This window comes from Salmo trutta, chromosome 8 (genome assembly GCF_901001165.1).
Source record: "Salmo trutta chromosome 8, fSalTru1.1, whole genome shotgun sequence".
Lineage (NCBI taxonomy): Eukaryota > Metazoa > Chordata > Actinopteri > Salmoniformes > Salmonidae > Salmo > Salmo trutta.
In genome coordinates this window covers 13937853-13952913 of record NC_042964.1, presented here as the reverse complement: position 1 = coordinate 13952913, position 15061 = coordinate 13937853, and the positions used below count along the sequence as shown (strand labels likewise).

Here is a 15061-nt window from a genome sequence, read left to right as displayed (position 1 = left end):
CAGCTGATGAAACTGTAGTTTGCACAACCGAATAATGTTTGCACAAACTGTCAAAAACCGTCTCAGGGAAGCAGATGCGTATCTGTTTTCCCAGTCATGTGAAATCCATAGATTAGGGCCTATAATTTATTTCAATTGACTGATTTCTTTATATGAACTGTAACTCAGTAAAATCTTTGAAATTGTTGCATTTATATTTTTGTTCAGTGCAGTTTACCAAGCTACCAATTACTTCGCACTGGAACAAGTTAAAGGTATCCTTAAGAAATATATAGGTTACTTTGCAAAAATTATTCTGAAAGTAGTTCACTACATTCAAACTAATTAGTGTAAAATTATCATACCTAAATCTAAAATGTCAGACTACACTCTTAGAAAAAAGGGTTCTACATGGAACCCAAAAGAGTTCTACCTAGATCCAAAAGGGTTCTTCAAAGAGTTCTCCTATGGGGACAGCCGAAGGACCCTTTTAGGTTATAGATGGTACAATCTTACAAAAAAAAGTGCTAAGTTAAGAAACATGACTGCAAGAACAGATCACTATGGAGTCAGATGTTAACAGAATGTGTAATTTAATAAACACAAAAACCTAAGTTTCAAGTGAGAATTAGGCAGGTCTGATGCCGGAAAAGAAAGGAAATTCTTGTTTACTTATTTTTGCCGCCCAAAAAATGGTGTGCAGTTCAATAGTTAGCTAAACCGCTACATGGCAAAAACATAATTAACTACTGAAAACACTACCAAGATTGGAATTTGGTTCAACTACCACCAAGCTACTAAAAAATCTAGTTATATTACTAGTTGAACTACTGTACATGCAGTTCACTACTCCCCAACACTGTAAACACTGCAATGCTGTTTAGTGCTGTTTAGACAATCATCAAGTTGGCTGATGACACAACAGTGATACCCCTAATTACCAACAACGACAAGACAGGCAACAGGAGGTGGTGTGTGCCTTGGCGCAGTGGTGCCAGGAAAATAACCTCTCTCTCTCAACGTCTACAAAAGGAGCTGATCGTGGACTACAGGAGATAGCAGAGAGAGCACGCCCCAATAGGTAGGTCCGCCGTTCAAGGGTCACCATTCTAGTGGAGCAGTTTTGGCTATTTCAGTCAGGCTTGAGGTTATGCTTTTCACATGGTATCATGTGATTTAAAAAGTCTTGGTAAAGCCCCAAAAAATGTAGTAGAGGTGGAAGAGATCATATTGGCGCTCAAAGGGAGCATTATTAATCCAGGCAGTGGACAGCTCTTTTAAAATGTAATTATGACTATGACATTCTATGTAGACCTTTCCTGCAGTCAAATGACCTAGTGACCTCAAGGGTGGAATATTATTTATATTTCCATAATTTCATAACTGACACTTTCAAAACCCCGCCAAGAAGTCTTCTCTAATGTATAAAAAGTGTAATATTGGGATGCAAACTCAAAATTGAATACATTTCAACTCTATATCTGATATGATACAGGTGTCTTTCTTTAAGCCCATAACCATGTGTATGAGGAGTGTACTTTTGTTTCAAAGTCGATTTGTTTAAGACTACCAAGAAACACTGTGGGACCCTGATTTAGCCCACTGCAGTAAAAATGAATTATACCACCTATGAAATGCTGTGTAGTCTACACTATGCTGTAGATAAGAGTGGAGGTGCTTCAGTAAACTACGCTCTCGTGATGAGTAATTTACCATGCTCTCCTGATGAATAACTTTGCTAACAGCCTCAGGGCCGGTTTACCAGACACAGACTATGCCTAGACCTGGACTAAAAAGCACTTTTGAACGAAGAGTCTCCATTTAAGCATGCTTTTTAGACCAGGACTAGGCTTAATCTGTGACTGGGAAACCACCATTTAGGATTGATGTCAACAAGTTACAAAGCAATGAGTTTCAACATCTGTCAAAAAAGGACCTTAAATTCTTCAATATTTGGTCCATCGTTTCCTGGAGTTCCAGTTACAGATTTGAATGGCTGTGATAGGAGAAAACATAGAATGGCTCAACAACACTCCACAATACTAACCTAAATGACAGAGTGAAAAAGGCACTAAAGTAATACTGCAAAAAATGTGCCAAAGAAATGTTTTCCTAAATACAAAGCATTTTAACATTTGAGGCAATTCCAACACATCACTGAGTACCATTCTTCATATTTTCAAGCATGGTGGTGGCTGCATCATGTTATGGGTATGCTTGTCATCGACAAGGACTAGGCAGTTTTTTAACTGGCAAAATCCTAGAGGAAAACCTGGTTCAGTCTGCTTTCCAACAGACACTGGGAGACTAATTTTCCTTTCAGCAGGACAATAACCTAAAACATATGGACAAATATACACTGGAGTTGCTTACCAAGATGACATTGAATGTTCCTGAGTGGCCTAGTTACAATTTTGACTTAAATTGACCTGAAAATCTATGGCAAGCCTTGAAAATGGCTGTCTACCAATGATCAACAACCAACCTGACGGAGCTTGAAGAGTTTAAAAAAGAATAATGTGCAAATATTGTACAATCCAGGTGTGCAAAGCTCTTAGAGACTTACCCAAAAAGCCTCACAGGTGTAATCGCTGCCAAAGGTGACTCTAACATGTATTGAATCAAGGGGTTGAATACTTATCTAATCAAGATATTATTTTTTTCATTCATCTTTAAAAATAACTTTTAAAAAATCTTCCACTTTGACATTTGAGTATTTGTTGTATAGATCGTTGGGAAAAAACAACTAAATCAATTTTAATCCCAATTTGTAACACAAGAAAATGTGAAAAAAGTCAAGAGGTGTGAATACATTCTGAAGGCACTGTAATGACTAAAATTGTCCTAAAACACAGCAAATGGCTACAAGTGAGGTTTGGGTCAGTGTTGTGTGCCCACTTAAAATTTCACTTAGGTGGAAGTACTTCCACAAAGTTTAGGAACCCTAAGTATTTAATGAAGTATTCAAATATTTATTGGCTCAGGATTTTTTATTCGGATGCCCATGTATCACTTCCACCTAGGTGAACTTTTAGTGCAAGGGAAGGCAATTGCTTAAAAGCAGTAATGTGTAGCCAGTAATGCATAGTATTGTGTTGCCAGTAATACAGATTAGGCCTTTATGGGATAGGCCTACAATACTAAATGAATCAACAAGTGGTTGGCTGCGCAATTAGGCCTATTAGGATTAAATTATAATCTTCAATTAAACAAGATGAATCTGAAACGATTTATTTTTAATCTAAATAAAAATGTCCCGTTCAACAGCTTTCCTTCTTTATCTTGTTGTTGTTTAAATTGGTACCACTCAGTGACCTCTGAAGGTACGCTCGCGGCGCATAGCAACGGTCTCTCTACTCCTTTCCACAGCTCGAGCGCGTGTTTAGATTCTTGCTGAAATCTTCACTAGTGATAATGGATCGCTGCAGCCCTCGAGCCCTGACCATATAAGGGTCTCCAAGAATCCTACGCACAAAACATCTCCGACACACCAGAAAATGGGGAATTCTGCTTGTTCCAAACAAACGCGCTCACAGCATCTTCCCAAATGAAGGTTTTTCAAAACAATTAACCATAGAATATATAGACCATTAACCCTAAAGAGCAACATCATTCATATACCTGTCTCACCATCTTCCCATCAAATAGGCTACATTTCCAGCGCAGGTAGTGAATTAATTTCCAAATCGCCACTGTTCCTCTAAACATGAGGAGAATATAACTAGTTGGCCACAAATTCTCACCAAGACTGTTATGCCATTGTGAAAGGCACCATTATTCCAGCTGGTAACAATTACTAACATTATAAACTACTGTTCGTCTGGATGCACTAGCATATCAGCCAAATCAGAATTGTACTGTAAAACAGATGACATCCTCTTTTGAAAATGGAGTTTCAAAGCATGTTTGACATAACCACGTTCCTAAAGCCACACTCTATATGACATGTAAATTAACTTGTTTCATGATTCAATACAACAATTCCACAAATAAAAGCGAGACTAAACAAACCCGCAATGCGACACAGCATAAAGTTGATGAAGGCTCCCTTAGTCTGTTAAAACACTGCAAATCCAAAAGCATAAACAATTAACAAACAACATACTTCAAACGAATGATGTTTCTACCTGATAAACCTGCAAACGTCGGTAGGCATCCCCCTCTCCCTCGCGGAGACTGAAGCCCCAGGGCGCGCCTCCGTGCACCGTAACACAGATATAATCCCCAGTGCCCATGCCACACGCAACAGGCTCCCACCAAAACCGCTATCATCAAGTTGTCCGGAGTTGGACCAACAGGGCTCTATGAAACCAAGAGCAGCACAGTGCAGTATAATTCCCATCATCTGCAAGTTATGCAGAGTCCAGCCCGCTCTGAAACGTCATTGCATATGGACCCGCCCGCGCGCGAATCAAGTCGTGCGCTCTTGGGAATGTCTTGTAGCAGGATTTGTATGGGGCCACAACTGAGTCGGGGTTGAACTTTTCATACCGTGAGGTTACAATAATAATGAGCTCTGATATCTCAATGTAGCCAATGTGTCGATTATGCTGCCTGGTTTTCTAGTCAAATGGGTTTGTTGTTCCTATAGAATTTAACAGAATGGACTTACCCTTGGCGATACATAATAGAATATAAACTTAATTTACTGATAGGGAATTTGTCTTGAGCATACGCAGGCCTAAACGAACACTAGAAAGTGAATGAACACAATACAGTCACGTGTAGCCAATAATTATGCAAAGATTAAACAATTGAAATCAATTGCTGATTGACTGTGGAAACGATGGTTTCACATTATAAATAATCTGCACAAAATCTGGAATTTTGTAGATCTAGCCTGCTGAGACTAATTGTTTTCTATGAACGATCTGGTCTGGTCTCAATTACATACACCTTTAAAGATCACCTGACAGTGGATATCTACCTACTACTGCATAGTGAATGGAAAATGAAAGCAATGGGACTACCCATCTTCCTTCATAGTTTACTGGTTTACATTTATCCTACCATATGCCATAGCTATAGGCCTAACTGTCAAATCAGAACTGCACAATTTACTGGGCCTTGAAGAGTTTTAATGCTACGCAATTGGTCTATGCTGACCTGTAGGGTGTCCCACAAATTGGCGCATGCGCACGTACCACTGGGAACTACAGTGCGATACATGGGGGTCGTCACTAGTTAACCCAGCCACAAAGTCATAAACCCCGCCTATTTCTAAAATGTATTTTCTTAAAATGTGATTATTAACCTAACCCTAACCACACTGCTAGTCTTATGCCGAACCCTAACCTTAAATTAATACCATAAAGCAAGTATTTGTTTTCATGATTTTTACGATATCGGCAATTTGAACTTTGTGGCTGGGGTAACTAGTGAAAACATGGCATAGAGACCGGTGCTGTGTTGGAGTTTGACGTGGCACTCCGCTTTCACTATCAGGAATTCAGAGTAGAAGACTCGGCAGATACTCCTCAGAATACAGGTAAATAATTGCACAGAAAAGCCTAATGGGTATTGTAAGAGGGTATTTTATCATATATTGGTCTATTGAAATGCATGTTTATACCCGAATGCTTTTGCCGTGACGCAAACTTAGTTTCATATGTAGACAAGTCCTTGTATGAACAACAATGTATCTATTTGTAAATAACGTACACTACGCCTTTCCAAAACGCATGTTGTGCGTTGGATAGATGGATATTGTTTCGGGTGTTGCAAACAACTGATATATTGTCATGCAGTTGAGAAATATCGGCGGCAGTCTGGTTGTAACTAAATGGTAGACTAACGTTACCTAGGTTGGCGATGCTAAGATTTGTGTCGAAAATAACGGTCTTTGACGTGGCAATTCTGGGTAGTGACTGAAGGACTCGTCTTACTTTTTTTTTTGTTGCTATGACTGTCTCTTGATGTCTGTCTTCATTTATGGATTTCAATGTTTTATTTTAATCACTTTTGCATTTGATAGCTTACGAGTCGAGAACGGAGTTGTCAATGCGAGACAGCTGTTTATGTGGCCTTAATTGAACAAGATTTGACAACTGTGTGTAGGCTATAGTGTGGAAGTTCATCAAGTCAAGCTTAGTTGGTTCTAAAATTGAGAAAATTTCAACTTTACCGTGAGATTAAAGGATAAAGAATAGTTTACAAGGGAGAACAATAATTTGCCTTTGCCATATAGCATACTATTTTGCAGAAGGTGACACATTTATTTAGGTCTATGTATTTATTTATAACCGTTGGCCTTATTGAGAGGCCTATTGCTCAAGAATGATTTCACCAACACTGCACGTGAATAATTTGAACAGCTAAAGATATCTATAGCCTACAATTTCTGCTCCAATATTTCATCATGAACCAACCATTGTCAAATGTTATCGCATATATTCATCTTGAGAAAATAGGACATCTTATTTTAGGAGCATTGTTGCAGGAAACGGACATAAGTATAGTCACTCGTAGATTAGACAATGACGATGGGACCTTATCTCCAACGGTCCAATGCGCTTGGGTCTTGAGGTCGGATACTGCCTGTCGGCGTTGCCATATTTACTTTGTACTACAAGGCAGTTAACCCACCGTTTATTTATTTATATATATATATATATATATATATAAATTTATTTATTATTATTTATTTTTTAACTAGGCAAGTCAGTTAAGAACACATTCTTATTTTCAATGACGGCCTAGGAATGGTGGGTTAACTGCCTTGATCAGGGGCAGAATGACAGAGTTTTACCTTGTCAGCTTAGGGATTCAATCTTGCAACCTTACGGTTAACTAGTCCAATGCTCTAACCACCTGCTTTACATTGCACTCCACGAGGAGCCTGCCTGTTACGCGAATGCAGTAAGAAGCCAAGTTAAGTTGCTAGCTAGCATTAAATTTATCTTATAAAAAACAATCGATCATAATCACTAGTTAACTACACATGGTTGATGATATTACTAGTTTATCTAGCCTGTCCTGCGTTGCATATAAGCGGTGCGCATTCGCGAAAAAGGACTGTCGTTGCTCCAATGTGTACCTAAACCTGCATATTTAGTTAATATTGCCTGCTAACATTCATTTATTTTAACTAGTTAAAATGTGTCACCTCTGCAACAGAGTCAGGGTATATGTAGCAGTTTGGGCCGCCTGGCTCGTTGCGAACTGTGTGAATACTATTTCTTCCTAACAAAGACAGCCAACTTCGCCAAACGGGGGCGCATTTGCGAAAAAAGCACAATCGTTGCACGACTGTACCTAACCATAAACATCAATGCCTTTCTTAAAATCAATACACAGAAGTATATATTTTTAAACCTGCATATTTAGCTAAAAGAAGTCCAGGTTAGCAGGCAATATTAACCAGGTGAAATTGTGTCAGTTCTCTTGCGTTCATTGCACGCAGAGTCAGGGTATAAGCACCAGTTTGGGCCGCCTGGCTCGTTGTGAACTAATTTGCCAGATGATTATACGTAATTATGACATAACATTGAAGGTTGTGCAATGTAACAGGAATATTTCGACTTCGATGCCACCCGTTAGATAAAATACGGAACGGTTCCGTGTTTCACTGAAAAAATGTTTTGTTTTCGAGATGATAGTTTCCAGATTCGACCATATTAATGACCTAAGGCTCGTATTTCTGTGTGTTTATTATATTATAATTAAGTCTATGATTTGATAGAGCAGTCTGACTGAGCGGTGATAGGCACCAGCAGGCTCGTAAGCATTCATTCAAACAGCACTTTTGTGCGTTTTGCCAGCAGCCCTTCGCAATTCTTCAAGCATTGCGCTGTTTATGACTTCAAGCCTATCAACTCCCAAGATTAGGCTGGTGTAACCGATGTGAAATGGCTAGCTAGTTAGCCGGGTGCGCGCTAATAGCGTTTCAAACGTCACTCGCTCTGAGACTTGGAGTAGTTGTTCCCCTTGCTCTGCATGGGTAACGCTGCTTCGAGGGTGGCTGTTGTCGATGTGTTCCTGGTTTGAGCCGAGATAGGAGCGAGGAGAGGGACGGAAGCTATACTGTTACACTGGCAATACTAAAGTGCCTATAAGAACATCCAATAGTCAAAGGTATATGAAATACAAATCGTATAGAGCGAAATAGTCCTATAATTCCTATAATAACTACAACCTAAAACTTCTTACCCGGGAATATTGAAGACTCATGTTTAAAGGAACCACCAGCTTTCATATGTTCTCATGTTCTGAGCAAGGAACTTAAACGTTAGCTTTCTTACATGGCACATAATGTACTTTTACTTTCTTCTCCAACACTTTGTTTTTGCATTATTTAAACCAAATTGAACATGTTACATAATTTATTTGAGGCTAAATTGATAGTATTTATGTATTATATTAAGTTAAAATAAGTGTTCATTCAGTATTGTTGTAATTGTCATTATTACAAATAAATAAAAAAATTATCCGATTAATCGGTATCGGATTTTTTTGGGGGGGCATGCAATAATCGGTATCGGCAGTGAAAAATCATAATCGGTTGACCTCTACTGTCAAGTGGGCGGTCTAGGAAAAATGTTCCCCTGTGCAGTGTCAGTGTCTAAATGCTGTGGTTGGTGAAATTCTGTGAATTAGAGATTTGTAATCTCACGACTAAATTCAAGCAACATTTTCTTGGCCCTTCAAGTCTAGACTGCCTTAAATTAACTGCCTCCTCAGAAAACAAAATTCCTTGCTTCCGTCTTTGCAGGTTCTTGGATCTCCGCCATTTTGGCATGAGAAGACCTTAACAGCATATAGGATGAGTCAGCAGGGTTATGTTGCCACGCCTCCATACTCCCAGGCCCAGCCTGGGATGGGGGGCTACCCAGCTGGGTTTGGGAGTTCGCCTGCCCAGCCCCTCTATGGACACTATGGGGGACAACCTCAGTCATTCCCAGCCCCACCAACAGGTAAAGCCACGTTCCTTTGGTCTCTCATTCCTCCTGTAAAATCTTCTGTTTTAGCTTTTCATCCAACCGGTCGGATCTTGTCATTTGGGAAGTGTGCAATTCTTTATTAGACCAGGAGCAATTGCTTGTTCATGATTCAAGCAATGCAGCTTCCAATTGAAATGACAACATTTAAGCCTAGGGATATGCATTTCTGTGTACGGCCATGCTATCGCCTTGTTATTTAGAAGGTTTGCCCGTGTATACTGTACTGTGTGTGTAATGTGTGACTGCAAGAGGATGCTTTGTGGAGGTGAGACATTTTGCTCAGGTGCATACTTTGTGTATATATTGTGTGACCATAAGAGGATTCTTTACCTTCCAGGTTTGATGAAGCCTGTGTCCTCCCCCTCCGGCATGCCTCCACCAGAGGTCTCCAGCCAGTATGGCTCAAACGGTCAGCAGAATGGAGCTCACCCTCAAAGGTAACAGAGCTTACTCCACCAAGCAGAGTCTATTTACCACAATAACGTTCTAATGGTTGAATTCTACCCTTCCTGAAGTATGCACTTGATCTATCCACCTAATGGAATTGTATTAAATGTAAATGGTATGGACTGGTGTAATACCTATGATAGAAACACCCTCTAGCCCATGTTAACACCATGTCATTGCTTTCAACCAATGAGTGGGAGGGAGCAAGTGCACACTTTGGGTAAAAGGGTCAAGAATTGAAAGGCACCCATGGCTTCATCCCAATACTCTTAGTGCATTCCATCTTCCATTTTCTTCAATCCACTAATAGGTAAATGAACAGAATTTTTTTTTTTGTCTGTTGGAACAGACAATATTTAGCTCTTTGTTTACTGTCCTCCAGGTACCCTGCCTCTCCTGCTGCTGCTGCTTCCGCCTCTCCGTATGGACAACCCCCTAATTCCCCCTACCACAGCATGGCCCCCCAGGCCCCAGCACAGCAGCTCACCAATCAGATGGGTTCCATGAACCTCGGATATGGTAATTAATCACTGTTTGTAGAACTCAAGATTGTTGTATTGGGAATGGTTAGGGGGGTGGCATCCACTTCAGAAAGTAAACAAGATGCAAAGCAACTCGCAAACAAGTTAAAAAAGCAAACAGCTGTGTTGTCCAAACAGTAGAACAGAATCTTTTCTTACTAGTGGTAGTCTATATATATTTATGGCTTTGTCAACTTCGGTAAACTAGCATGCAGTATGTTAGCAACTTGCCCAGGCCCAGACAGCTGATGTTCTGAAAGAGCTGCAAAATCTGGATCCCTACAAATCAGCTGGGCTAGACAATCTGGACCCTCTATTTCTAAAATTATCCGCCGAAAATGTTGCAACCCCTATTACTAGCTTGTTCAACCTCCCTTTCGTATCGTCTGAGATCCCCAAAGATTGGAAAGCTGCCGCGGTCATCCCCCTCTTCAAAGGGGGAGACACTCTAGACCCAAACTGTTATAGACCTATATCCATCCTGCCCTTCCTTTCTAAAATCTTCGAAAGCCAAGTTAACAGATCACCGACCATTTCGAATCCCACCGTACCTTCTCCACTATGCAATGTGGTTTCCAAGCTGGTCATGGATGCACCTCAGCCACGCTCAAGGTCCTAAATGATGTCATATCCGCCATCGATAAAAGACAGTACTGTGCAGCCGTCTTCATCGACCTGGCCAAGGCTTTCGACTCTGTCAATCACCGCATTTTTATCGGCAGACTCAATAGCCTTGGTTTCTCAAATGACTGCCTCGCCTGGTTCACCAACTACTCCTCAGATAGAGTTCAGTGTGTCAAATCGGAGGGCCTGTTGTCCGGACCTCTGGCAGTCTCTATGGGGGTGCCACAGAGTTCAATTCTCGGGCTGACTATTTTCTCTGTCGATCTTGCTGCTGGTGATTCTCTGATCCACCTCTACGCAGATAACACCATTCTGTATACTTCTGGCCCTTCTTTGGACACTGTGTTGACAAACTTCCAAACGAGCTTCAATGCCAAACAACACTCCTTCCGTGGCCTGCAACTGCTTTTAAATGCTAGTAAAACTAAATGCATGCTCTTCAACCGATTGCTGCCTGCACCCGCCCGCCCGACTAGCATCACTACTCTGGACGGTTCTGACTTAGAATATGTGGACAACTACAGATACCTAGGTGTCTGGTTAGACTGTAAACTCTCCTTCCAGACTCATATTAAACATCTCCAATCCAAAATTAAATCTAGAATCGGCTTCGTATTTCGCAACAAAGCCTCCTTCACTCATGCTGACAAACATACCCTCGTTAAACTGACTATCCTACCGATCCTTTACTTCGGCGATGTCATTTACAAAATAGCCTCCAACACTCTACTCAGACGACATCCACTTTGCTATCACAGTGCCATCCGTTTTGCCATCAAAGCCCCATATACTACCCACCACTGCGACCTGTATGCTCTCATTTGCTAGCCCTCGTTACATATTCCTCGCCAAACCCACTGGCTCCAGGTCCTCTAAGTCTTTGCTAGGTAAAGCCCCGCCTTATCTCAGCTCTCTGGTCACCATAGCAACACCCACCCATAGCACGCGCTCTAGCAGGTATATTTCACTGGTCATCCCTAAAGCCAACACTTACTTTGACCGCCTTTCCTTCCAGTTTTCTGCTGCCAATGACTGGAACGAATTGCAAAAATCACTGAAGCTGGAGACTTATCTCCCTCACTAACTTTAAGCATCAGCTGTCAGAGCAGCTTACCGATCACTGTACCTGTTCACAGCCAATCTGTAAATAGCACACCCAACTACCTCATCCCTATATTTTTATTTATCTTCTTGCTCTTTTGCACCCCAGTATCTCTACTTGCACATCATCATCTGCACATCTATCACTCCAGTGTTAATGCTAAATTGTAATTGTTTTGCCTCTATGGCCTATTTATTTACTGCCTTACCTCCCTACTCTTCTACATTTGCACACACTGTACATAGATTTTTTTCTATTGTGTTATTGACTGTAGGTTTGTTTGTAACTCTGTTGTTTTTGTCACACTTCTTTGCTTTATCTTGGCCAGGTCGCAGTTAATGAGAGCTTGTTCTCAACTGGCTTACCTGGTTAAATAAAGGTGAAATAAAAAAAGTTATTGTTAGGCTTCATTCATGCAGTGTGTTGAAAGTTGTTCACCCTCCCCCTGCCTATCCTGCAGGTCCAGGGCCCATGCAGAGCCCTCAGGCACCCCCCACCTCTCCCCCAACTCAGCAGCCATTCCAGACCGCCCCTCCGCCAACCATGGGACACTCAACCCTGGGCCCCCCACCTACGGGCCCCCATTCACCTCAGATGGCTCCCCCACAGTCGCCCCTAGCTGGCCCATCTATGGGAGGGCACCCATCTATGGGAGGGCACCCACCCATGGGAGGCATGGGTAGGCCCTTCCCAGGCCCACCCCCTCCAGGCGCTGGGGGCTTCCAGCAACCCGGGCCTGGAGCAGCCGGACAACCAGGATACCCTCAGCAACCACAAGGTACAGAAAGCGCAGTTACCTATGGCTCAGTGATGATCACTGCATAGCTTTATGGATTTGTAGGGCCAGTTTCCTGGAGCCAGATGAATCCTATTCCTGGAATAAAACATGGTTTTCAGGAATAATCTGTGTCCTAGGATATGGTAACTCACTGTGGTAGTCAATCTTATCTTATTGAAGGTGGTGAATAGTGTGTACAAATTGCTTTTGGAGTACTGTACCACTTAGTGTGCGCTTGCCACTAGGACTGCACCAGGTGTAGGTCACCAGAGCCTTACACTGTGGCATGGTCTGTGTGTCAGGTCAGTTTGGGGGGCAGATGGCGGGACCCGGGATGGCGGGACCCTTCCAAGGTGGGGCAGCCCATATGTCCGGGCCACCTCAGAAAAAGCTGGACCCTGACTCCATCCCTAGCACAGTGAGTTCATATTTAATCCTCGTGTGACTTCACGTCTTTGCATGCCATTTCACATGTTTCCCAGCTTCCTCCAAGCCAGTATTACCTATAAAGACATCTCTTTAGAAGATTTGGCTACTGCACACCCAGTTTGGGCCCAGGATAGACATGTGAGCAACCCATTTTTGTTACCCCCACCTCCCCAAATTACCTATTGTATGTGTCTTATTTGGATGAAATGTATGACCGACAAAGGAAGTCAACCCTGTCTCGTTGTTAAAACCATAAAATGTTTGACTGATTGTGGTTGGAATGTTCTTAGGCAAACGACAAAGCAACAGCAAAATGTGAATTTGAACGATACCAATACGTCTCCTTTTACCACACACATCTAGCAAAAACTAACCGAGTGGAACTGATTGAAAGCTTTCACCCACAACCTGACTGTTTAAGGAAATGACTCCGCACAGTATACACCCTTTCACTGACAATGCACCTCTCTGGTTTAGACACAAGTCACTGAGGATGACCAAGCCAAACGAGGGGGACAGGTGTACACCACAAACCTCAGGGGTCAGGTTCCCCCGCTGGTCACTACTGACTTTACTGTACAGGACCAAGGTAAGCCACAGGAATACCACTGTACTGTAAACACAAACAGAACTAACATTACTTCCAACATACTTAACATAGCTTTTTGTCCAGTCCATCACTAGCACACCTGACTCAACTAATCAAGGGCTTTGCGATTACTTGACTAGTTGACTCAGGTTTGTTTGTGCTGGGATGGAACAAAAATGTGCAGTTGTGGGGTTTCCCAAGGAATGGATTAGTAAAACGTGACACGGATGGCTTTAAACAAATCCGATAATGGCCTTAGATCAAACATACACTTCTGAAATATATTCTAATGGGAACATGATTGGGGTCAATTCATTTGTGCAGACCGAAGCAAAACATTTTCTCAAGGGAAAAGTTTTGCAACGAAAACAAGAGTTTCTTAGGTAGGTCCCTCCCCGTTTCGGCAAGTTTGTTTCTATTTTGTTCCCTGCTCTAACTCAAACGAATACCTCCAGAAGCCAGTAATATAACAAACCTTTAGATGAGATTCCATTTTTTAAAACTTTGTATTACCTTTACCCTTTGACCTCTTTTTAAGTTGCGCCACCAGATTTGTCAAACTTAAACATTTCCGTCTCAGAAAAATTGTTTAACCACACTGGAAAAAATAAACATATATTCATGGTAAGGTTCTCTTCGAGTGCAACGTTACCTGGAAATGGCGAGGGAAATACTGATTGTTATGAATTAAGTGGTAATGTTTGATACTGTACTTAAATGTATGAATAAGAATACTGAATATTGTATTTCTTTGTAAAAGAAAAAAGAAAGTAAGTTATTTACAGCCTGATTAATCTTTAAAGGGAAGAACTGAGCGACATTAGGACAAGTGGAAGGCTTTATGCGTAAACACAAAATGCTAACATGTTTAAACTGTTTCTATATTTTCTTGAATCAAACCAATGAGTACAACTTAATTGAACCATTTCTATTTTTATTTTTTTACTTTGTTTCCATTTCTTCATCCTCTTTAGGAAATGCCAGTCCTAGGTTCATGCGTTGCACCACCTACTCTTTCCCCTGCACGGCTGACTTGGCCAAGCAGTGCCAAGTTCCTTTGGGTGCCATCATCAAACCTTTCGCCACGGTGCCAAAGAATGAGGTAGGCCTTATCCTGTGTATGTTTGCAGAGATTATCCACATTGTTATATTAAGTCGAACCACTAAACCACTTCTGAATTCTGAAACCAAGATGTTTAATCCCAGATACTATCAAAACCACAGGCACATACTGAAGACATCCTTTTAGGGAAGGGAGACACTAGCACTTTTAGTTTTCCTCAATGACACAAAGATGTATTATTTCCTTAAAAATATACTGTACATCCAAGTGCTGTAAACTTTTCAAAGTGTCCCGTGGACAACCTTCATGTGGATCTTGTGTGGTCCCAGGAATCCTGCCTTAGATATTCTTTCCCTCACTTTGTCTTCAGTGCCAAAGGTCCTTTTTAGGCAATGCTACTGTAGCTTTCGCTCTGTCTCATAGAAAGAGCTAATTAGCTAATGTCAAGATCTGCTTGGACCCCAGAATATGAAAGGGGTTCAGCAAAGCAATCAAGTGCATTGCCTTCTCTGGTTAGCACTCAATGTCCAGACAGCACTAGCATGATTCCCATAGTAGGAAGCTAACGCCCTGCATAGATTCTATATCAA

At 41.5% G+C, this 15061-nt stretch overlaps 2 protein-coding genes across 2 annotated transcripts in view; one reads left to right on the top strand and one right to left on the bottom strand.

Annotated features, from left to right (window-relative positions):
* Nucleotides 1-4302, bottom strand: part of LOC115199232 (synaptopodin-2) — a 40433-nt gene extending 36131 nt beyond the window's left edge. The window contains exon 1 of the mRNA XM_029761856.1: nt 4107-4302. Coding sequence (XP_029617716.1) covers nt 4107-4214 — 108 coding nt within the window. The 5' untranslated portion in view covers nt 4215-4302. The remainder of the gene's footprint in view (nt 1-4106) is intronic.
* Nucleotides 4303-5241: 939 nt separating this feature from the next.
* The window catches only part of LOC115198253 (protein transport protein Sec24D-like), a 29779-nt gene continuing 19959 nt past the window's right edge, over nt 5242-15061 (top strand). Inside the window, exons 1-8 of the mRNA XM_029760063.1 lie at nt 5242-5467; nt 8690-8891; nt 9256-9355; nt 9748-9884; nt 12073-12390; nt 12693-12808; nt 13297-13408; nt 14383-14510. Of these exons, the coding sequence (XP_029615923.1) occupies nt 8741-8891; nt 9256-9355; nt 9748-9884; nt 12073-12390; nt 12693-12808; nt 13297-13408; nt 14383-14510 (1062 nt within the window). The 5' untranslated portion in view covers nt 5242-5467; nt 8690-8740. The remainder of the gene's footprint in view (nt 5468-8689; nt 8892-9255; nt 9356-9747; nt 9885-12072; nt 12391-12692; nt 12809-13296; nt 13409-14382; nt 14511-15061) is intronic.